Source organism: Rhinoraja longicauda, chromosome 14 (genome assembly GCF_053455715.1).
Source record: "Rhinoraja longicauda isolate Sanriku21f chromosome 14, sRhiLon1.1, whole genome shotgun sequence".
NCBI lineage: Eukaryota > Metazoa > Chordata > Chondrichthyes > Rajiformes > Arhynchobatidae > Rhinoraja > Rhinoraja longicauda.
Genome location: NC_135966.1, coordinates 30,820,711 through 30,846,247, shown reverse-complemented (window position 1 = coordinate 30,846,247; position 25,537 = coordinate 30,820,711). Strand labels below are relative to the sequence as shown.

Below are 25,537 nucleotides of genomic sequence, written 5' to 3'. Positions count from 1 at the left end.
GCCATCCACCCTCTAGGAGAGTACCAGTCTCCGCTATCCACCCTCCTCCTCAAATTTCTTCCAAAGCTCACTAATTACCTCATCATATACCCTCTAATTTTGAACACCTCTACCAAGGGGAAAAGTTTCTTACGATCTACCACAGCTGCCAATTTTCGCCTTCCTCCACTCCAAGGATAATAAACCCAGTCTAACCTCCTAACTGAAACCTCCTATCCCACACAATATCTGGTGTGTCTCATCTGCACCCTCTTCAGCGCAGTAATGTGTGTGAATTTTCAGTTCAGGTAGGTAGTTAATATATTGTCTTGTACTGCATTTTGAAAACTGTTGTGGGTAATGCGTGAACTTTAGCTGATTGAGAGTGTGTCTCAGGGTCTGATTCAATTTGTTCTCCATCTACCTACCCAACATAAATACACCGTAAATTATTTGCTGGCTTGCTGGGTCCTGATGCTTTCCCAGAAAACCTGAGAGACGTAATGTAAGTAACCACACGTAATCTCTTGATGCTAAGAAAGGTTAGCCAATGGATTGCTCAGCCACACACAACATGAAAGGCCCACACATCGTCCTTGGCCCTATTGATTTAGCCAGTCTGGTGCTACAGAGGTCGTAGGTGGGGCTGCCATGGTGGATTGAAAAACCCCTGAGTCAGCTGTTAAAAAGCAGCTTATTTGCAGCATGCCAATCATGACAAAGGAAACCCTTTGGAATTGCAGATAACAGAAACATAGAAACATGGAAAATAGGTGCAGGAGGAGGCCATTTGGCCCTTCGAGCCAGCACTGTCATTCATTGTGATCATGGCTGATCATCCATAATCAGTAACCTGTCCCTGCCTTCACCCCATATCCCTTGATTCCACTAGCCCCGAGAGCTCTATCTAACTCTCTTTTTAATTCATTCAGTGAATTGGCCTCCACTGCCTTCTGTGGCAGAGAATTCCACAAATTCACAACTCTGGGTGAAAGAGTTTCTTCTCAACTCAGTTTTAAATGGCCTCCCCTTTATTCTTAGACTGTGGCCCCTGGTTCTGGACTTCCCCAACATTGGGAACATATTTCCTGTATCTAGCTTGTCCAGTCCTTTTATAATTTTATACATCTCTATAAGATCCCCTCTCATCCTTCTAAATGCCAGTGAATACAATCCCAGTCTTTCCAATCTTTCCTCATATGACAGTCCCACCATCGCGGGGATTAATCTCGTGAACCTACGCTGCACTGCCTCAGTAGCAAGGACGTCCTTCCTCAAATTAGGAGACCAAAACTGCACACAATACTCCAGATGTGGTCTCACCAGGCCCTATACAACTGCAGAAGGACCTCTTTACTTCTATACACAAATCCTCTCTTTATGAAGGCCAACATGCCATTAGCTTTCTTCACTGCCTGCTGTACCTGCACGCTTACTTTCAGTGACTGGTGTACAAGGACACCCAGGTCTTGTTGTACTTCCTCTTTACCTAATCTGAGATAATAATCTGCCTCCTTGTTTTTGCCGCCAAAGTGGATAACCTCACATTTATCTACATTATATTATACTGCATCTGCCATGCACCTGCCCACTCACTCAACCTGTCCAAGTCACCCTGCAACTTCCTAACATCGTCTGCGCAGTTCACACTGCCACTCAGCTTTGTGTCATCTGCAAACTTGCTAGTGTTACTTCTAATTCCAAATCATTAATATATATTATAAATAGTTGCGGCACTCCGCTCGCCACTGCCTGCCATTCTGAAAAGGACCCGTTTATTCCTACTCTTTGCTTCCTGTCTGCCAACCAATTCTCTATCCATGTCAATACCATACCCCCAATACCATCTGCTCCAATTTTGCTCAACAATCTCCCGTGTGGAACTTTAAAGGCTTTCTGAAAGTCTAGATACACGACATCCACTGGCTCTCCTTCATCCATTTTACTTGTCACAATCTCAAAAAATTCCCGAAGATTAGTCAAGCAGGATTTCCCCTTCATAACTCCATGCTGATTGGACCAATCCTTTTACTGCTATCCAAATGCGCCGTTATTACCTCTTTAATAATTGACTCCAGCATCTTCCCCACCACCGATGTCAGGCTAACTGATCTATAATTCCCTGTTTTCTAGCAAAGTGGGATAACATTAGCTACCCTCCAATCCACAGGAACTGATCCTGAATCTATAGAATATTGGAAAATGATCACCAATGCGTCCACGATTTCTAGAGCCACCTCCTTGAGTACCCTGGGATGCAGACCATCAGGCCCTGGGGATTTATCAGCATTCAGTCCCATCAGTCTACCCAACACTATTTCTCGCCTAATGGTAATTTCTTTCAGTTCCTCTGTCTCCCTAGATCCTCTGTCCTCTAGTACACCTGGGACATTGTGTCTTCCTTAGTGAAGACAGATCCAAAGTACCTGTTCAACTCTTCTGCCATTTCCTTGTTCCTCATAATAATTTCACCCATTTTTGCCTTCAAGGGACCCACATTTGTCTTTACTAATCTTTTTCTCTTAACATACCTAAAGAAACTTTTACTATCCTTCTTTGTATTCTTGGCCAGCTTACCCTCGTACTTCATCTTTTCAGCCCGTATTGCCCTTTTTGTTACCTTCTGTTGTCCTTTGAAAGTTTCCCAATCTTCTGGCTTCCTGCTACTCTTTACTATGTTACACATCTTTTCTTTTAGTTTTATTCCATTCCCTAACTTCCCTTGTCAGCCACAGTTGCCTCTTACTCCCCATAGAATTTTTCTCCCTCTTGGAATGAAATGATCCTGCATCTGTATTATGCCCAGTCAAACTTGGCCAGTTCCCCTCTCATGCCTTCATAATCCACTTTCTACAACTGCAATGCTGACACTTCTGATTTAACCTTCTCCCTCTCAAATTGCAGATTACAACTAAGCATATTATGGTCACTACCTTCAAGCGGTTCCTTTACCTTGAGTTCCCTTATTAAATCTGGTTAATTGGACAACACTAAATCCAGAATTGCCTTCTCTCTGGTAGGCTCCAGTACAAGCTGCTCTAAGAATCTATCTCGGAGGGACTCTACAAACTCACTTTCTTGGGGTCCAGAACCAACCTGATTAGACCCAGTCAATCTGTTTATTGAAGTCCCCTATAACCACAGTGGCATTACCTTTGTTACATGCCAATTTTAACTCCTGCTGCAACTTACACCCTATATCCAAGCTACTGTTTGGGGGTCTGTAGATAACTCCCATTAGTGTCTTCTTACCTTTACAATTCCTCAACTCTATCCACAGTGACGCTACATCGTAAGTCCCTATGTCACCCTTCACAAGGGACTGAATTTCATTCCTCACCAACAGAGCTATCCCACCACTTCTGCCCACCTGCCTGTCCTTTCTATAGGACGTATAACCCTGAATATTCAGTTCCCAGTCCTGATCCTCCTGCAGCCATGTCTCTGTAATCCCCACACTGTCATACCTACCAATCTCTAACTGAGTCTTAAGCTCATCCACTTTACTTCTTATACTTTGTGCATTCATATATAATACTTTTAATCCATTACTCACCTCACCTTTCACATTGATTCCTATTACACTTGGCCATACTCTCCTATCGCTTCGTGAGCTTTCTGTTCCGTTAATTCTGGGATCTTTCTTAACTTGTCCTATATACTCTTTCATCCATGGCCCCAGATGGCCCCTTTCAGACTGGCAGTGTCTTCTGTCCTAACAGCTTCTAAGAGGGTGGACCTGTTTAAGAGGCACAACCCCCGGGGTCTCCTGTATTCCAAGCTTCCTGCCCTCCTCGTGTCACCCACCTTCTCTCTTCCGGTACCTTTGGTGTAACAATCTCGCTCTAGGTCCTGTCCAGGAACATCTCATTTTCTCGGATGATCCTGAGGTCATCCCATTGCCTCTCCAGTGTCCCAACACAGTCCTTCAGGAGCTGAACCTGGACACACTTTCCACAATTGTCGCAGCCAAAGGCACCAGCAGTGTCCCCGACCTCCCACATCCTGCAAACATCACACTGAATCAGCTTACCTGTCATTTCTTCGCAGTGTCCCACCCTCTCCAACTTTTGGCGTAGTCTCCTCACCGAAGACTCTCAAGCCAACGACTCGCACTTTTCTCACAAGGCACTTTCCTCGACAAGGCCACTCCCTGACAGGCCGCTCCGCAAGACAAACCTTGCTTATATTAGCTGACAAATTGACTAATGGACTAATTAGCTAACTTACCAATTTGCTGATTTAATTCTTCAGCCAATCCCCACACTCACTCCTTCACCTGCCGCTCCTTCACCTGCCGACCTTGAAGGTATGTGCTGCAGGCTGACCCCCACCGGTTTTTTAATCAACCGCTCCTGTAAAAAAAAAACACTACTGGATTTAAAACCAGGATCAGCCCAGACTGCAAGCTGCTCTACACACTGTCTGCTGCTGTTGGCACTCCTCTTCAGTAATCACTGTCCAGAGGTCCTACAGTAGCACAATGTTAGTGTATTTAGGAGAGGGAGAAAAATAAAGTATGGTGAGAGAGAACGAAAAACAAACTTGACCTATTCGTGTCGAAAATTAAAACAGCTGCAGATGCTAGACATTGAAATAAAAACAGATAATATTGGAAACACTCCCTAGGTCAGGCAGCATCAGTGGAAAGAGAAACAGATAATTTTGCAAGTCATTGACCCGTCATCAGGAATGATCTGACTTGAAACCTTAAGACTTGAAACCACAGATGCTGCCTGTTCTTCTCCTGCTGAAATGAGCCCCTACATTTAACCTGATTAAGCCCCTGGCTTTCCATTTTGTACCTGACTGATCTTGAAATCCATTGAAGTGGAACTTTAAAACAGCATCTGCATTAGAGAGAAAATGAAAGACATAGAATCATAGTCATACAGCATGGAAACAGGCCCTTCGGCCCAACTTGCCCACGCCGCCCAACATGCCCCATCTACACTAGTCCCAATTGCCTGGACTTGGCCCTTATCCCTCTAAACCTATCCTGTCTATGTAACTCTCCAAATGTCTCAAACATTATGATAGTACCTGCCTCCACTACCTCCTCCAGCAGCTCGTTCCATATACCTACCACCCTTTGTGCAAAAAGAAAGGTTACCTCTCAGGTACCTATTAAATCTTTCTCCCCTCACTGCATATCTATGTCCTCCGGTTCTCGATTCCCCTACTCTGGGTAAAGGTCTCTGTGCATTTACCCTATCTATTCCTCTCATGATTTTGTATTCCTCTATAAGATCACCTGTCATCCTTCGACACTCCAAGGAATCAAGCCCTAGCCTGCTCAACCTCTTCCAATAGCTCAGGTCCATAAGCCCTGGCATCATCCTCTTAAATCTTCTCTGCACCCTTCCAGCTTAACAACATCTTTCCTATAACATGGTGACCAAAACTGAACACAATACTCTAAATGTGGCCTCAACAATGCCTTGTACAACTGTAACATGACCTTCCAATGTCTATACGGAATATGTAGGAAAGAACTGCAGATGCTGGTTTAAATCGATGACTGCAGAAGGGTCTCGACTCAAAACGTCACCCATTCCTTTTCTTCAGAGATGCTGCCTGTCCTGCTGAGTTGCTCCAAGATTTTGTGTCTATCTTCTGTACAGAATACTCTGACTGATGGCCAATGTGCCTAAAGCCTTTTCTCCATCCTATTTACCTGTGATGCCCCTTTCAATGAACTAATATCTGCACTCCTAGATCCCCTTACTCTACAACACTCCCCAGAGTCTTGCAATTCACTGTAGGTCCTGCCCTTGTTTGACTGCCCAAAATGCGACACCTTACACTTCTGAGTATTAAATTCGAACAAACATGCTTCAGCCCACCTGCCCAACCAATCAAGATTCTGCTGCAATTTTTACAACAACACTATCTACATTACCACACACTTTAGTATCATCTGCAAACTTGCTAATCATGCCTTTTTACGTTCCCATCCAAATCATTGATAAAGATGGCAAACAGTAATGGGCCCAGCACTGAACCCTGAGGTATACTGCTAGTCGCTAGCCTCCAGTCCGAAAAGCAAACTTCCGCATCACCTGCTGCTTCCTTCCATGAAGCATATTTTCTATCCAGTCCGCTATCTTTGCTTGGATCCCGTGTGATCTAACCTTCTAGGGCAGACTACCATGCAGAACCTTGTCAAATGCCTTGCTGAAATCCATTTATACAATGTATACAACTCTGCCCTCATCAATCTTTTTGGTTACATCTAAAAACTCAATCAGATTTGTAAAATTCCATCTCCCTTGTACAAAACCATGTTGACTATCCCTAATCAGCCATCCATCATCCCATTCATCTAAATGCATGCATTTCCTATTCCTCAGAATATTCTAGTTACTTTCTGACCACAGATGTTAGATTCACATCTACAGAGAAAATATCTTCTCATTATCCACTTGTTTTACTTAAAATCTGCCTGGTTTGGTACAGCCTTTGCGGCATCAGAGAAAGTTGAATGGTGGACGAAAGCTAAAGATTTTTTTTCCTTTGGAACTGCATATGGGATTTCCTACTGGAAAGATCAATATCTGCATTACTTCTTAACAGATTCTGAGACTGATGATTATGGAGGGCTGGAGTCCCTTGTCAACAAGGCCAATTGGAAATACAATGAAAGCATCATCAGGATTTGCCTTAATAATTTGATATCCATGTGCTCGAGCTAGACTTAATCTGAGATTGGAGGCTTGGAAAAAAATATTGAACTCTTTATACTCAAACCTATGGTCTGTTTTGATCCATGTTTGGAAATTCACCCCTTGCCTTCGAACATCCTGCCTGGAGTTTGCTTTGTTTCTCTTTCCTTTTCCTTCATCCTAACATTTTTTTTTGTGCTGTTTGAATAATCTACAACCTTGGTTAATAAGAACTTTCTAGCTGGAGCTGGCTCTCCCTGGAGCATACAGAATTAGAGGAAGTAACTCTCCTGAGCAGGAGGCTGTTAATAATCAGGACATCTGTTTCCAATCTTTCCAATCTGTGTCCCATCATCGAGATCTACTCTCAGTTCAAAATGAGAGACCAGCGGCTTCTTTGCATATGCTTTGCTGGCTTGTAAGGAGAACCATAAATTGCTGCTGCCTATTTCTCACTTGTTTATCTCCTACTATATTTTAGAGGTGTTGATTTAGTGCAATATTGATCGGCTGAATTGTAACTTTGGATGGTGTTGTATTTCTGCTTGTGGTGGCTTCAAGCAAAGCTGGCCCACTTCAGTAAAGACAGCAGCTTTGTGGGCTGTTGATGGGGTGGGTTGGAGGGTAGATGTGTGTGCTGAAGTGGAGAGAAAGGGGGAAGGATAGCAATTATATCCAAAAACCTGACCCTCCCCACATGGTAACAAACATAGAAACAGAAACATAGAAAATAGTTGCAGGAGTAGACCATTCGGCCCTTTGATCATGGTTAACCATCCTAAATCAGTACCCTGTTCCTGCTTTCTCCCCATATCCTTTGATTCCGTTAGCCCTAAGAGCTATATCTAACTCTCTTGAAAACATCCAGTGAATTGGCCTCCACTGCCTTCTGTGGCAGAGAATTCCACAGATTCACAACTCTGGGTGAATATTTTTTTCTCATCTCATTCCTAAATGGCCTACCCTGTATTCTTAAACTGTGATCCCAGGTTCTCGACTCACTCAACATGGGGAACATTTTTCCTGCATCTCGCCTGTCCAATCCCTTAAGAATTTTATATGTTTCTGTAAGATCCCTTCTCATCCTTCAAAATACCAGTGAATATAAGCCCAGTTGATCCATCCAAAAGGTTTGTGCCTTTGATGTCCTGCTGCCCAGTGAATGGGGGCTGGGAGCAGTCACCATGAGTGAGAGGTAAGGGAATTGAAGTTAACTAAAGAACAACTCCAGCAGTTGTTTATATCTAGATTGGCATCTTTAATCTTGATGAACACAAAATCAATCTTCAGACTGCAGTCTTCATTTCAGCCTTGGGGTGGGTAAAGCCACATCAGATCTGGTCTGGATTAGGTTAAGAATAAATTTCCATTTAAATTGTTCTGGGGATCTGTTGTGCAAGTCCATTCCCTCCCCCAGATGCTGCCTATATGTTATGGAAGTGGAGTAATCAACAGGGTAGTCTGTGTTAGTATAGCTAGCTGAAAAACATGAGAACCAATTAGTTTCTTATGGAAAACATTTATGGGCTTTTCTTTGGTATTGGAGCACAAATAGCTGTATTAATTGAATTTGATTTCACAATTTAAATCATCATAGGGTCCTGGCTCATCGCTTTGTGTGTTGGGGCATGGTAATTGCTGCACCAACAAGATGCAATAAAGCTAATGTGGATAATGTTTCCTGCTTTTTAGCACAATGTTGGAGTGGAATTTTGGGCAGCTCTGGTCAAAGTTTTCTGCCATTGGCACATAACATGAAGAAGCTCTGACTTCCTGCAGTATCACCAGTGCTGCATTCATACAACACCATCTCAAGGAGACTTGGGGAATTTATCCACAATGGCACAACTAGACAAATAGACTGCTTGAAGCACCATTGTATTTGGGCTAATAACCTTTTTGAGATTTTAATCTCATTTGCATTTCAGAGTTTTAGAACCACTCATCGATCCCCATGGATGTGCTCGGCTAATTTCCCACAATGACCATTAAGCTGAATGGAAGTACTGAATATCAATAGAGAGCTCAGTCAGGATTGTGGTCTAAGTTCACAAGGGAATACAATATTGTTAGTTATTCATTGTAGGTTGCTTTTTTCTCTTGCTAAGTTCCTTTTATGAGCAATCTGGACTCATGCCATGGAGATATAATGCAAGGCCGAGATATTGAATTTAAGTTTGAATGCCCCACAGGAGGAATTTCACAATATACCTGCCATTTAATTGGAACTACTACATCTGGTAGAAGGTGGATTCTGAGGCCCATTTGGCTTAATAATGGGCTCTGTGGCAATCGGCTGTGGGTTGTCAGGAGCAGTTCATTAGCATGATGGATTGCAGGTGGCATTTGGCATACATTTAAGACTGGTGCTGAGTTTCCTTATGTGTGTTAAGTTTGTTTTGAAAGCCCCCTTGTTTAAATACAGAATAGCTGAATTAAATCAGAACAAATAACTGAAAACAGAATACTCTCAAGTTGCAGCTACAGAAACCAAACAATTTTATCACTTACTCTTTATTTTCCGTGGTTTCTCAATATGATGCGTTCAGTGGTTCAGGGATCCATTTTGATGTGGTTCCAGGTTTCACACAATAATGTTCTGATTTTATTTTTAGCATATAATGTACACTGCCTAACTGTGCCCCTGACATGTGCTTTAATACTTATGTTTCAAAACATTGTCACAGAGCACAGTCCAAAGAACTAAAGTTGTGAATGAAAAGTGTCTTCTAAAAGTAAATAGAACATAGAACACTACAGCAAAGGAAAAGGCCCTTCAGCCCACAATGTCTGTGCCAAATCTGATGCCAAGATAAATTAGCTGAGTAGTTTGTGGGACAGCTCTCCCATCTTGGGCACTGAACACATCCAGATGTTCAGCAGCTGGATTTTTCCAGGTTGGCTGGAACTGGAAATGTATTTTAGTGGAATTATATAGTGGGGTGGACAGGTTAATGTTTGCTGAGGATGATGCCATCATATTCACTGGTTACCCAGTCAAGATGCACTTGCAGATCCAAGAAATTTGCAGCACTGTATGAGGCCATCGATTCTGGTTTAGGCTCCAATTCTGAATTGCTTTAGGAGGTTTCGAGTTTTCTGCTGATCTGACCCCTCGTTGATTTTATTTTCATAAAGAGATAATATAATATCCCATCACTTCATCATACTGCTGGATTGCTAGTCAGAGTAATAATTATTTGAAGGAATTGAAGTTTTCTATATTACTCGTGCCTGCATGTTCCTGTTGTTGGTAGATTAATTATTAACTGATAAGTATGAAAGTGAATCATTATACACAGAAATAAGTTGAGAGGGATATGATTAAACGATTTTTGTCCTCTTTTTACATGGTTGAATGGAGTAGTCTTTGCCTCTAGTTTGGAAGAAAGACTAGTCTTTGCCTTTGTTTGGAGGAAAACAAAGACCTCTTTAGTAGTTTGTGCCACTTGGATGTTTAGTTTCTTTGTCATCAGTCTTACTTAATGTGGGAGTAATTACAACTGGGCGGATATAATTCATAAGTTGATAAGTCATAGGAGTGGAATTACGCCATTCAACCCATCGGGTCTACACTGTCATTCAATCATGACTGATCTATCGTTCCCTCTCAACCCCATTCCCAAGCTTTTTCCCTGTAACCTTTTATACCCTTGCTAATCATGTACCTGTCCTCTGCTTTAAAGATACCCAAGTACTTGCCTCCACAGCAGTCTGTGGCAATGAATTCCACCTTGCAGGCGTTTAGTGAATTCCACCTTTTGCATCCCTCCCCGAAAGATTTTAGGATTCAGATTTAGATCAACGTTGGATCACTTCAAATTTGTGTAAATAATATCATCAGTAAATCTTTTGGCCATCAAATACCACCGTCCCCTGTGCTTGGATCTCTCTCTCTTTGTGACAAGACAAAGTGATCCCTCAGTACAGTCTCGGGTTGGTCTGGAGATGTCGATGCTTGGTTTATTCCTTGATCCTGACCTGAATTTTCTCTTGCACCATGTACTGCTCTCCGCCAGCTAGTTCTATTCTGACCATTGTATTTCATCCACCTTCACAGCACCCTGACTGCCTTCCACTTCTTAAAGGATATCTTGCCTCCAGTCTGGTGCCATTAAAAGTGAACACCCTTTTAATGGCTTTTTCGTCAGTGGTTTGAGCCAAATTGCTCCCATTATCCACGCATTTGGCAAACTTCACGTGGCTTTGGATTGAAAGCCTTCGCTGTTCCTTCAGGTGCTTGCATGGTGTTGCACGTAACACCTAGGCATTCTCTGCAAGCACTTTCTATGTTTCCATATTCTTTGCAACATGGAAGGGACGTGGCCCATTGAGTCAATACCAACACAGAGTAAGCCCATTCCTTAATTTTCCCTGCATCCTATTCTCCATACATTCTTCTCATCTAAGGATAATTTACAGTGGACAGATTACCTCCCAATCTGCATGGCTTTGGGACATGGAGGATCTGGTGTGCCAAGAGGAAACCCAGGTGGTCATAGAGAGATCATGCAATCTCTGGATAGACATCACAGGAGGTCAGGATTGAACCCAGGGTCTCTGGAGCTGTGGGGCAGCAGCCCTGCTAGCTGCACCACCCTGCAAGTTCTGCCTCCAGTCAGTGCCAACATCTCATCCTGCACTCTCTCAGCTCCACTCATTCAACAAGCACCCCTGACCATCCAGAATTCTTCAAATCATGCTGTGGATCTTCATCATTGCCTGCAGAGCACTGCTGTTTCAATAGCTCTACAAAGCAACCTTCAAGCACTCATGAGAAACAAATGAAAATAGAAGTTTTAATTGGGGGGGTGGGGGGGTGGCAAAATTAAAAAGGACATTTTCTGTGAGCACAGGTTTTTTTCTCCTAGGTCTTGATCACAGTTCCATAGTCCAAGTGGTAAAAAAAATATTTTAATAGATGTATGCTTGTGTCTCTGTATCCTTAATCATGCTTTTGATTTGTATAACACTTGGTCGATGTACTGATTCACCCTTAATGAAATTTAGATTTACACCTCTCTCCACCAGCATCTTAGGACCACAGGGCATCAGTCCCTTGAGTGCCAGACTTCGACTTCACTTTACATTCATGCTCATCCTTTCTAAATTCGTCCGATTGAAAAGCTGCTGGATAAACAAAATCACTTTGCTTTTTAAGTGAGTTAAATTTGGAACTGTGGAAGGGTTGCTGAGGTGAAGTGATTATGGGATTAAATGTGGGATGTAGCTACTTACAGTGGTGAGACTGACCTTCAATCTCAGTATTTTGGAGTCCTCCCTGCTTCCAGAAGCATATGTTTCCATTTTCAAATGAAAAGCTGTTTTGAGAAAAAGTTTGGGTAAGTGAATTTGTTCTGTGACATATTGTCTTACCCAGTCCAGACTGGTTAAGTGGTGGTGTACTCTGCAGATCTGTGTTTTGGATTCTCAAGTCTATTGGCGCAGATAACATTGTGCTCTGTCAGATAGGACACTTCCAGATGGCATTCTGACAGAAATGACTGTTATATGTTACACCTCAAGAATATGTGACCAGATGAAGGAATAAAAATTGTGCACGGCATGAGTAGAATTGGAACGAGTAGAAAAAGGAATGTTGCTTTTTAAAAATAAATAGACAATAGACAATAGGTGCAGGAGGAGGCCATTCAGCCCTTCGAGCCAGCACCGCCATTCAATGTGATCATGGCTGATCATTCTAAATCAGTATCCCGTTCCTGCCTTCTCCCCATACCCCCTGACTCCGCTATCCTTAAGAGCTCTATCTAGTTCTCTCTTGAATGCATTCAGAGAATTGGCCTCCACTGCCTTCTGAGGCAGAGAATTCCACAGATTCACAACTCTCTGACTGAAAAAGTTTTTCCTCATCTCAGTTCTAAACGGCATACCCCTTATTCTTAAACTGTGGCCCCTTGTTCTGGACTCCCCCAACATTGGGAACATGTTTCCTGCCTCTAACGTGTCCAACCCCTTAATAATCTTATACATTTCGATAAGATCTCCTCTCATCTTTCTAAATTCCAGTGTATACAAGCATAGTCGCTCCAGTCTTTCAACATATGATAATCCCACCATTCCGGGAATTAACCTAGTAAACCTACGCTGCTCGCCCTCAATAGCTAGAATATCCTTCCTCAAATTTGGAGACCAAAACTGCACACAGTACTCCAGGTGCGGTCTCACTAGGGCCCTGTACAACTGCAGAAGGACCTCTTTGCTCCTATACTCAACTCCTCTTGTTATGAAGGCCAGCATTCCATTGGCTTTCTTCACTGCCTGCTGTACCTGCATGCTTCCTTTCAGTGACTGATGCACTAGGACACCCAGATCTCGTTGTACGTCTCCTGTTCCTAACTTGACACCATTCAGATAATGCTCTGCCTTCCTATTCTTACCACCAAAGTGGGTAACCTCACACTTATCCACATTAAACTGCATCTGCCATGCATCCGCCCACTCACACAACCTGTCCAAGTCACCCTGCAACCTCATAGCGTCTTCCTCACAGTTCACACTACCACCCAGCTTTGTATCATCTGCAAATTTGCTAATGGTACTTTTAATCCCTTCATCCAAGTCATTAATGTATATTGTAAATAGCTGCGGTCCCAGCACCGAGCCTTGCGGTACCCCACTAGTTACTGCTTGCCATTCTGAAAGGGACCCATTTATCCCCACTCTTTGCTTTCTGTCTGTCAACCAATTTTCTATCCATGTCAGTACCCTACCTCCAATACCATGTGCTCTAATTTTGCCCACAAATCTCCTATGTGGAACCTTGTCAAAGGCTTTCTGAAAGTCACGGTACACCACATCCACCGGCTCTCCCCTGTCAATTTTCCTAGTTACATCCTCAAAGAATTCCAGAAGATTAGTCAAGCATGATTCCCCCTTCGTAAATCCATGCTGACTCGGAACAATCCTGTTACTACTATCCAAATGCTCCGCAATTTCGTCTTAATCTTCGTCTTTACTATCCAAATGCTCCGCAATCTCTCCTTAAACCCTCCCTTTTGCCTAGATCTTTATAGTTTCTAACTCCCCATCTAACACAATGTTTTTGCTGTCCTTCCACTGCAAGGCACTTAAAATCCATTTAAATAAATGTAGATAGGCACAAAATACTGGAGTACCTCAGCATCTCTGGAGAGGCAGCATCTCTGGAGAGAAGGAATGGGTGACGTTTCGGGACGAGATCCTACTTCAGACTGAATGTAGATAATGATAGATGCCTGTCCCACAGATAAAACAACCCATACCTTCCCCTCGTATCCCACCTTGTTATTTAAATGTGGTTATTCAGGATGGAAGTCTATCTGCTGCAAGGCATCTTGTCTTTAGCAGTTTCTCAGTCATACTCAATTCGTCGTGACATGACATAAACCATTCTGGTCTGGCGTAAAGACAGAAAGTCTTGGAAGCTTGGTAGGTCAAGTATTATCGGTGGAATGACTGACTATTTAAAGTCAATAACCTTTCCTCGTCTCTTTCTGACTGGTGTGTGATTTGTCATCCTACCGAAACATTGCATTCTTTGATTTTGCTGTCCTTATCCTTTCAGAGTGTTTCCCCTTCATTGGGCGGCCCGTGCAGAATCTACCATCCTCCCACCTCAAGGTTGGCAGACATGATTAGAAGCTGGAAAACTCAGTTCTCATTTGTATTTAAATAGGAGAGGGGGGAAACCAATGGACATTTAACCCCAGTGTGGCTGCTTACTTTGGAGTCATAGAATTATACAGCATCAAAATAGGCCTTTTGGCCCAACTATTCCATGTCAGCAATTATATCCCATTTAAGCTAGTCCCATTTACTCTTATTTGGCCCATATCCCCCTAAACATTTCCTATCCATGTACCTGTCCTAATGTATTTAATATGTTTATTGTACGTGCCTCAACTATCTTGGCTCTTTTACTCTTGATCCTTTGGCTCGATGTTCTGGAAATGGAGAAAGACGCAAGATGTTGGAGTAAATCAGTGGGCCAGGCAACATCTCTGGAGAACATGGTTAGGTAACGTTTCGGGCCGAGACTTGTCTTCAGACCGATTGTTGTCTGGGGGGTTGGGAAAGAAAGATGGAAAAGAGGAGGGGCAGGACAGGGGGAGGGGGGGCATTTGTGGGTTACTTACCTAAAATTGGAGAATTCAGTGTTCATACCATTGGATTGTAAGCTGCCCAAGCAGAATATGAGGTGCTGATCCTTCAGTTTGCATGTGGCCTCACTCTGGTGTTGGAGGAAGCTCAGGAGAGAAAAGTCAGTATGGGAATGGGAAGGGGAGTTAAAATGGTTTGCAACCGGGAGACCCAGCAGGCCTTGGCAGTCTATGCTTGATCTTGCCTGGATACGGGAGGCTACATCAGGAAGACTGGATGCAGTAGATAAGATTGAAGGAGATGCACATGAACCTCTGTCTCACCTGAAAGGACTGCTACGGTCCTTGGATGGAGGCGAGGGAGGAGGTAAACTTCATTAATGTCTCTGGAATACAGTCTATCATGTCCTCGGGATTTATCTGTCTTCAATCCCATCAATTTGTCTAATACCATTTCCCTATGCACCCTTATTTCCTTCAATATCTCCCAAGAGTTCCTATCATTTTTGGCACAATTGTGTCTTCCTTTGAGAAGATAGAACCAAAACACTTGTTCAATTGGGCTGCAATTTTTTTGTTCCTAATTATAAATGTCCCTGTTTCATACTGTAAGGGGCTTACATTGCCTTCACACATTGTGTACTCAGAGTGCTGAAGGACCTGTTTCCATGCTGTATCTTTAAACTAAGCTAAATTTCTCTACAATGCTGTTATTATAATTTGGTCAGCCCAACCTATGTATAAAGTCATGCATGATTACAGTTATACCCTTATTGCACGTGCATCAAATTTCATGTTTAATGACATCACCACTAATGTTTGTACATAATTGTTCAATCCTAACCTTGATATTCCAGCCCAAAACATCACTTATCTGTGTTCTCTGGAGATGTTGCCTGACCTGCTGAGTTACTCCAGCACTTTGTCTTTCTTTGTAAACCACCATCTCTTGTTCATTGGTTCTACTCTTCCACCAGCATTTTGTGCCTTTGAAATTTCTTTGCTCCACCCATTTTGATTCCCCATTATCTGAGCTCGTGTCCTCCCTTGCTATTGTGTTCATTTTCTCTTTAAACAGCATTTTTCTGCCTCAATTTTCTTTTTGGCTTTCTTCCAAAATATTGAATACCCTTGGATGTTCGATCCCTGTCTTTGGCCACCCTGCAGCCTTTCCCTCAGTCCCAATTATATCATACCTATTTACATCTACTTGAAGCATCCACAGAGTCTTAAACTTGTTTACATTCATTTAATAGCTGGTAGATAACAGGCTAAGCCGCCTATTGACACTCAAATAATTCATATTTATAAAACAAACCAAGTGGTGCCATGCAGCCACAGATGTCTAATCGGCCGTGTGCTTATCAATGCCACCATTTTAAAACAAAAGACTGCCCTTTAATGTTTAATGCATTGACCAATGAATGCTATTAATTTAATAGGAGCATCTGACTTGGATGAGTTGCTGAGTGTTGACAGGAAGGGGGCACTGTCAGCAGAGATACATCATTAGCCAAGGATGCTTCACAATTTATCATTTTAACTCTGTGTATGTTAATTCCGCTCCCTCACTGTCAGAATCACTAATGTTGCTCAGTGTTTATTTAATCTTAATTCCAACAAATGCTTGCAAAAGCTGTGAACAATTTATGATTAGAAACTTCCCTAGGTCACTTTAAAAGGGAGCTTAAGGTGTGAAATGGATGTTGTTACCTCCTTTCAACTGCACTTAGGGGCTTGCATTTAGTTCAGGTTGATATGTAAGTGCTGTGTGGAGGATGAGATGAGTTGTGACATTTTTAACACAATTGTTTACTGGTGGAAAACTACTGCAGTTTGGATGTTATTTGATGATTACTGAAGTGGAAAATGGGGATGGCACTGAGGTCATATGAATCTGATGACTTGTGTGGATTTTGCACTACCAGGGAAAACGAGATGAGTGCAAATGTCTCTCTTGTTTATATCTTACCTGCTCCTTTGAATACAACGGCAAGAAAAAAAAATGTAATTGGGTTAGCTAACGGGCACATCAAAGCATATTCTGTCACATTCACACATCTGTGCTTTGGAATTTCCAGGCAATTAATTCCAGGATAGCATTCAAGAACCAAGATTTTGTTGATGAGCTATGCTGCTGCTGTTCAGTGTTGGTTTATGGTATCAATATATTTTATACTTTAGTGAGCATTTTGACTGTGGAGGCCCTAATCTATTTCTTGAAACAATTTCACTGCAGAAATTCAGGAACAATTTATTAAAGAAGGAGGGCTTGGGAAAAGATGAAAAATTAAGAAGTATGATGGAATACCCGATGAGTGAAGTTCCAACACCCATTTGAAGTTCAATGTCATCCAAAACAAACTACCTTAAATATTTATACCTTCCACCATCACAGTACTGTGAATGCACAGTGCACTATCTACCAGATATATTGCAACTAACAGCTCTGCTAGCATTGTGTTGGGCGGAAATTTCGATACCCATTTGCTTTCTGGTGGCTGCTAATGTGAAAAGACTATCCATGCAGATGCTGGGGGGAGGAGAAATCTGAAGCTATTGTGTTAGCTCTTGTTCACAAAATGCTGGAGTAACTCAGCAGGTCAGGCAGCATCTCAGGAGAGAGGGAATGAGTGACGTTTCGGGTCGAGACCCTTCTTCAGACTGATGTCAGGGGGGGCGGGACAAAGGAAGAATATAGGTGGAGACAGGAAGTTGGAAGGAGAACTGGGAAGGGGCATTTTGTGATGAAGAAGGGTCTCGACCCGAAACGTCACCCATTCCCTCTCTCCTGAGATGCTGCCTGACCTGCTGAGTTACTCCAGCATTTTGTGAACGACGAGAGTGTTGGCTCTTGTAGTTGAGTGGCCTGGTGGTACTGCTCTGTCATCGAATTTAGAGATACAGCATGGAAACAAAGCCCTTTGGGCCACTGAGTCCACACCGACCATTGATCACCAGTTCACACTAGTTCTATGTTATCCCACTTTTGCCACCGCTTCCTACACATTCAGGGGCACTTTTACAGAGGCCAATTAACATGCAAACCCACAGGTCTTTGGGATGTGCAAGGAAATTGGAGCACTTAGGAAACCCAGACGGTCACATGGAGAACGTGCAAACCCCACACAGACAGCACCTGAGTTCAGGATCATACCCAGGTTGCTGTGAGGCAGTGGCTCTTTCAGCTTCAAATGTGTTCTTGTTGCAGAATAGTCTCTTAAAGTTTAGTTTATAGATACAGTATATCGTGGAAATAGGCCTTTCGGTCCACCGAGTCCACAGCAACGATTGATCACCTGTTTACTCTAATTCGATGTTAGACCACTTTTGCGCCGTACACATAGGGGCAATTTACAGAAACCAAACAGAAAATATTGGTGAGGCCAGCACGTCTCTTGTCTGGAGGAATAAACAGTTGTTCAGTGTGAATCATCTTTCAAAGGAACAAATGTTTAAAACATGTCAAAACAGGAAATAGAGTGATGTCATTGATGCCAGATGTGACAGCTTCAAGGACTGGGTGTGGACTTGAAAAGGCGTCCGTAAAACTGTTATCAGCTTGTACAGGGGGAATGGTATTGAAATATGCTGATAATACTAAAATAGAATAGTTAATTATTACACACTGCTGGAAGTTTGGCACTAGGCTAAACTCTGGAATTACATGCAAGGTAATAACTTATTTTAGTATTTTAATATTGAATGTCAATATTTATAGAAGTACGTTCAATACCTCAACAAGCAGAAGAATTTGGACGTAGAAAAGTTCAAGATACTTTCTTGGAGTGATGAGAAGAATAAAATCCAGTTCCATTTGATGATTCCTTCCAATATTTCGAGAGCTTATACTTTACACTGGGCCATACTATGACAGTGCAGGAGGCCCAGAAAAGAAAGGTCAGTGTGGGAGAGGGTTAGTGTTAGTGTTTAGCAACCGGGAGATCAGGTAGGTTTAGGCGGACTGAGCGGAGATGTTCAGCAAAACAATTGCCGAGCCTGCTCTTGGTCTCGCCAATATATAGGAGTCCACACCTGAAACAGTAGATACCATAGACGAGGTTGGAAGAGGTGCAAGTGAACCTCTTCCTCACTTCAAAAGACTGTAGGGCTTCTTGGACTGAGTCGAGGGAGGAGGTATAGGGAATCAATTGTAGGGAAATAATTGGAAAAGATTCTCAGGGACTGGAATTACTCACAGACGGAAAAGCATGAACTTATTAGAGATAAATAGCATGGATTTGTGGTCGTGTCTCACAAGGATGAGGTTTTTTTTTAGGAAATTATGAAGATGATGAGTGCAGGGCAGTGGCTTTTGTCTGCATGGATTTTAGTAAAGCATTTGTCAAAGTCCCTCATAGTAGACTGGTCCGTAAGATTAAATAGCATGGGATCCATGGTGAGTTAGTAAAGTGGGTCTAAAATTGGCTTGGTCATAGAAAACAAAGGGTCGTTGCAGCAGGTCTTTTCTGATTGAAAGTCTATGAACAGTCGAGTTTGCAATGATCAGTGCAGGGTTTTCTGTTGTTTGTAGTACGTGTGTAGATGAGTTGTGGAAAGTGAGGAAGTTTGTCAAAGGAGATAGCAGAATATAGATCAGTTGAAAATTTAGTTGGAAAAATAGCAGACAGTTTAATCTACTCAAGTGCAAGTCGATATATTTTGGGTGTTAAATAGAAACTGTAAAGTAAATGGCAAGACCTTTAGGAGCATTAATATACAGGGGTATCTTTTGTGCAAGTAAATAGCTCCCTGAAAATAGCAACACAAGTGGATAGGGTGGCATGCTTGCATATAAAAGTTGGAAAATCATGTTGCAATAGACAATAGGTGCAGGAGGAGGCCATTCGGCCCTTCGAGCCAGCACCGCCATTCAATGTGATCATGGCTGATCATTCTCAATCAGTACCCCGTTCCTGCCTTCTCCCCATACCCCCTGACTCCGCTATCCTTAAGAGCTCTATCCAGCTCTCTCTTGAATGCATTCAGAGAATTGGCCTCCACTGCCCTCGGTATAAAACTTTTGGTTAGGCCACATTTGGAGCATTCTGTGCAATCCTGGTTGCCGCATTATAGGTAGGATGTTGAGGCTTTAGAAAGGGTGCAGAAGACAAAATCCAGTATGATGACACAAGGAAGTGCAGATGCTGGTTTACAGAAAAAGAAACAGTGCTGGAGTATAGTCTCTCCAGGGCCCTATATAATTTGTGCAAATTGTCTCTACTCTTGTACTCAAATCCTTTCAATAAATTTCAATGTACCATTAGCCTCTCTAACTGCTTGCATTATCTGAATGGTAAATTTTGGAGATTTATTTTAAAAGATGTCAGGTGTCAGACTGTGCACCTTCCACACTCTCACCCTTAAAAATGATCTTTTTTTTTCTCCACCCATCTGCCAATAAAACCCTATTCACCCGTATCCACCTATCACCTGCCAAGCCTTGTCTTGAAATAAACGTTATCCTTGCAATCACAATAAATGCATCTCGGTGCATGCTGCTCAGCCAAACCGAATAATAATCAGCAGTTTCCATGCTGTATCTTTCAAGCAATTCAATCAATCAATCTCAGTCAGGAATTCTTCCCTGCTGTGTTGAATTGAATGTTCATTGCCAACTCTCATGCCAGATTCTTTTTCCCATATAATGGAGATCAACCTGATTATTTTACTCACATTAACATTTTATTAAAGTAAGTGTAACCTGAACTGGAGAAGATACCACTAGATGGTGCTAGAGAGGAAAAAAATCAATTAAGCTAGTCTATAATTTTTCCCAGAACTATACAAGCAAAAAGAATATTAATACAGAAAATGTTGGAAACACTCAGCAGGCCAGGAACGGCCAATATTTCCTATCCTGGGCACCTCATCAAAACTGAGAAAGGGTCTTAGATCTGAAACGCCAACCGTTTTATTCATCCACGAGTTCTGCCTTACCTGCTGAACTTGTCCAACAGTTTCTGTTTATACTCCATATTTCCAGGCTCTATAGTTTATTTACTTTTCAAACGATACCAATGTAGAATTATATTTAGTATTAACTTGTGTTAGATTCATGTAACTTCCAAAGTAAAAAGACAATTTTTCCCAATTCTTCTCCAGCCTTTCCGATTAGTTCTGTCACATTAGTTCTGTCCATTCTGTGTGACCTGCACTCTATGTTATAGTAGAGGAAAAATAATAGTGCATGATTGCATGTTCTACTCTCCAGTCTAGGTGGAACCAGTATAATATCATGGCCTCATTCCTCCTAAGCACTAACTCTCATTGATTCACCAAAAAAAAGAAGGGCTTGAGAGTTTCTAATCCTGGGAGTTTGCTCTACATCTGATTTTTCTAAGTCCTACTTAAGGGACACTTGGAATTTGGTCCAAGTGTTGGCATTTGGATTTGAACTAATTTGAAGCAGCAAATCTCTTGAGATTTTCCCATAAACTCAGCCATTCACCTGCTTCATCGCTTGCTGCTTCTGTGATTAAAACAATGACACTGAGCGGCATGGCAGTTGGTGGGGGTTTTTTTCAGTGCAATTTTGTGATAAAGGATTAAGATTTTTTTTTAAATTGATGCACACAAACACATCAACCTCCACAAAAAAATACCTATTGCATCAATGCTTCACTTTTTTACAGATAAGGGGAATCTGCAGTCAGGCTAAGCTGAAGGAGATATGGTCGGGCAGGAATTTGCTCTGCATTTATTTTTGTTTGATTTCCAAATTAGAAACAAAATAATTGATGAGTACACAATATTGAACAACATTATGAGGCATTGCTTCATAAAATATGAAATAAATGTAAAATAAATCATATTTTTGTCCAAGTATATTATTGTTGTGAATTTTTAAATTGAATTGATTCTATATTCAATATATTATTGTTTAACACTAGCAAGCTACAGATAGCTCACAAACATCTTGCCTGCAAGTCACTTAAATATGATGCATTATTTAGTTGAGCTGGAGGAGTTCTAACTTTTAAAAAAATCCAGTATTATTAAACCACTTTAACATATGGTACAATATTAAAACTTTGTTTCATCAATTGTGCAATTCTAATGCTGGGTCATAATGCTAGTGCTTGAAATGTGGTCAATTAGTTTGAAGCTGGAAAAAGTAGCTAGATTTTCTTTGTTTCCAGAAACTTGCCAGTCTCTCTCAATTTTCTCCCTCAATTTATTTTCCCCTTTGCCATCTTTAATACTAGGCAACATTGATACCAGTCCCTCTCTCCCATTTCCTCCCTCATCTGTCCCTTGTTTATCCCTGCTGTCCTTTTCCCCTTCCTCACTCTCTCATTACCAACCTCTAATTCCCTTGGCTCCCTCCTCTCCTCCCATCTGGAATACCACACCAGTCTCTTTCTCCCATACTTTCCCTTTCCAATGGCTTCACCTTCCTCGATTATTCTTTTCCCCCTTCTACCTCTATGTCAGTAGGCCAATAGAGATCAGATGGCATTAGAGCTGTAAACTTTCCTTAGCTCAACCAGTGTCTATGCCTGCATTTCTTCAGTCCAACAAGATCCTGAGAACAAAACACCCCTCGCAGAAGGGTCCCAATCCGAAACCTCATGTGTCATTGCCTTTCACAGATGCGGCCTGACCTGCTGAGTTTCTCCAGCGCTTTGAATTTGCTCAGGATTCCAACATCTGCAGTCCTCTTACTATCTGTTTCTTGATGCTTCATCTCTTCTGTCCTTGCTCACTTCGACAATATATTGAAACTAAAAGACTGATAAAACTGAAGTTTGGAAACACTGCAATGGTACATTGTTGAAAGAAAGCCTTGGTTAAAATATTACAGTACCTCCTTTTAGTACAGATGGAAAATTGGACATTCCAACCTGTTTCAGTACAGCACAGTTTCAAGGGCAACTTGGAGCAAAAGAACCAGCCATGTCAGCAATGCAGACATCCAGAGAATATTTTATTTAAAGTTGCTTAATAGAAGGATAGTTGTGGCAATGCAGTGGTGTACAATACGTTAATTTTCTGAAGGGATGTTTGCTGAATTTATTGCACAGTAAGAGAAAATGCATGTTTGTTTTCTCTTGCAAGAAGAGATGAGAACACATTTCCTTCATTGCTGTGTAATACAAGGGGTGTGTATTTTACCCAGTTTCTTCCAGTGATAGGAGCAGACTCGAGTCCTTGTTGCTTCCATTATACTAAGCAGCTTGTTTCTTCTCTCCTAGTGTTGCCATCAAGCCATGTTCTTGGAGTCGTGAATGCCCATGGCTGCGGTCAACACTGTGTCTATCTAGTGATTCCAACAACCTGTATCCTTGTTTTCCCGTCAACAGCAAATGCGAAATGGGAAGCGTTGGTAGTCTGATGGCTGAAAAGCATGACCTCCCATGTGATAATGTGAGAAGTCGCCGGAATGGCAATGCTTGCAATCTCAGGCAGCCGGACGGGCTGTTTAAAAAGGGATTGTCCCAAAGGGAGCTGTTGAACTATCTGAACAACACCAAAAAAGGACCAAAGGCAGAGAAATGGATAGCATCTGGGAGCTCTTCCATGGAACACTGCCGAAAAGATGGACAGTTTGAGATTTATGGAAAGGAAATTGATCTTACAAAGAATTCACTTCCTGTTGGCGGGAAATTTGAAAAGGTACTCTAAACCTAGGTCATAAATGGCCAACCGGAATACGTTTGATGTAGTAAAATAGGATGACATTTGCTGAGCCCCTTTTAGCAGATTGATAGATCTTTCTCATATAATGTATTTTATTTCCATCTTTCTGAATTCTAAATATTTCTCGATACATTTTGATTCTGTGTGAACATGGATAACTATAATATAGTCCACTGTTATCTGGCCATTGTTCAGATGGTTAGCACCATGCTTGCTTGTTTTTTTTTCATGTTTATCCATTTGAAACCAGAGTGCCATCTACAATGATTCCTCATTCCCTCTCCTGCAGAAAACGCGGGTGAACTCCCTAGGATCCATTGCAGGCCCCAATCTATTTCTTATTAACATGCTGCCACTTGTCAACATCACCTATAAACATATCATATCATATCATATCATATCATATACAGCCGGAAACAGGCCTTTTCGGCCCTCCAAGTCCGTGCCGCCCAGTGATCCCCGCACATTAACACTATCCTACACCCACTAGGGACAATTTTTACATTTACCCAGCCAATTAACCTACATACCTGTACGTCTTTGGAGTGTGGGAGGAAACCGAAGATCTCGGAGAAAACCCACGCAGGTCACGGGGAGAACGTACAAACTCCTTACAGTGCAGCACCCGTAGTCAGGATCGAACCTGAGTCTCCGGCGCTGCATTCGCTGTAAAGCAGCAACTCTACCGCTGCGCTACCGTGCCGCCCCATCAGCATTTGCACAGATTCTTGCAATGTCTTTGCAAATGGATTCTGGACCAGCATGTATCTTCTGATAAATACCATGTCATGCCATAATCTATTCGTAAAAGTTGTGGTTTGTTTGTAAGGCAGAAAACTTTAGAGAACATTATGTCCATGCGAGCAGATGATATATAGAATCCCTTTACTTCTGAAGGTAGACACAAAATGCTGGAGTAACTCAGTGGGACAGGCAGCATCTCTGGAGAGAAGGAATGGGTGACGTTTCGGGTCGAGACCCTACTTAAGACCCTTCTTCTGAACTTCACCTCAGGTTCTCTTGGTCTTTCCACCAACTCTGTCTTGTCAAGTTTAGTTTAGAGATAAAGTATGGAAACGGGCCCTTAGGCCTACCATGTCCACGTGGGCATCCATCCCCCATTCACACTAGTTCTATATTCTCCCAATCCATACATATTAGGGGCAATATTCAGAGGCCAATTAGCTTAAAAAATTGCATGCCTTTGAGATGTGGGAGGAAACTGGAACACTTGGAGGAAACACAAGCAGTCACAGGGAGAACGTGCAAACTCCACACAGAGAGCACACAAGGTTAGGATCGAACCCAGGTCTCTGGTGCTGTGAGGTAACAACTCTATGAGCAGTGCCAATGTACCGCTTGTTTGATCTTCAGTTATGAATGGGCTTACATTTCCTCCAACTAAAAATTGGGAAGAGCAAAATAATTGTCTTCAGTCTCTATCAGACCTCTCTTGGAATTGACAGACATTCAAACAAACTGCTCTTTGTCAAATATCACACCTGCTGCTGAGATGACTGGTCAGACACCATTTGGAATATTGTGAGCAGTTTTGAGCCCCATATCCGAGGAAGGATGTGCTGGCAATCGAGAGGGTCCAGAGGAGGTATAGAAGAATGATCCACGGGCTGACTGGGCTAACGTAGGATGAGCGTTTGATGGCTCTGAGCCTGTACTCACTGGAGTTTTGAAAAATGAGTGGGACTTCATTGAAACTTACCGAATAGTGAAAGGCTGGATAGAGTAGATGTGGTGAGGATAGTGGGAGAATCTAGAACCGGAAGGCACCGTCTCAGAATAAAAGGACGTACCTTTAGAAAGGAGACAAGGAGGAATTTCTTTAGTCAGAGGGTGGTGAGTCTGTGGAATTCATTGCCACAGACGGCTGTGGAGGCCGGGTCATTGGGTACTTTTAAAGTGGAGATTGACATATTCTTGATTAGTAAGGGTGTTTAAGGGTTATGGGAAGAAGGGTTGCGAGATGAAGATGGAGAATGGAGGTTGAGAGGGGACAGATAGTTAGCCGTGATTGAATGGCAGAGTAGACACCACAAATGCCTCCACAATCTCTAAAGCTACCTCTTTCAAAACCTTGGGGTGAGTCCATCTGGTCCAAGTGACTTGTACATCTTCAGACCTTTCAGCACCTTC

General features: G+C 42.2%; 1 protein-coding gene across 1 annotated transcript in view; it reads left to right on the top strand.

Moving 5' to 3' along the window:
• The window catches only part of n4bp3 (NEDD4 binding protein 3), a 53,111-nt gene that overhangs the window by 18,045 nt on the left and 9,529 nt on the right, over nt 1-25,537 (top strand). The window contains exon 2 of the mRNA XM_078411645.1: nt 23,050-23,362. Coding sequence (XP_078267771.1) covers nt 23,060-23,362 — 303 coding nt within the window. The 5' untranslated portion in view covers nt 23,050-23,059. The remainder of the gene's footprint in view (nt 1-23,049; nt 23,363-25,537) is intronic.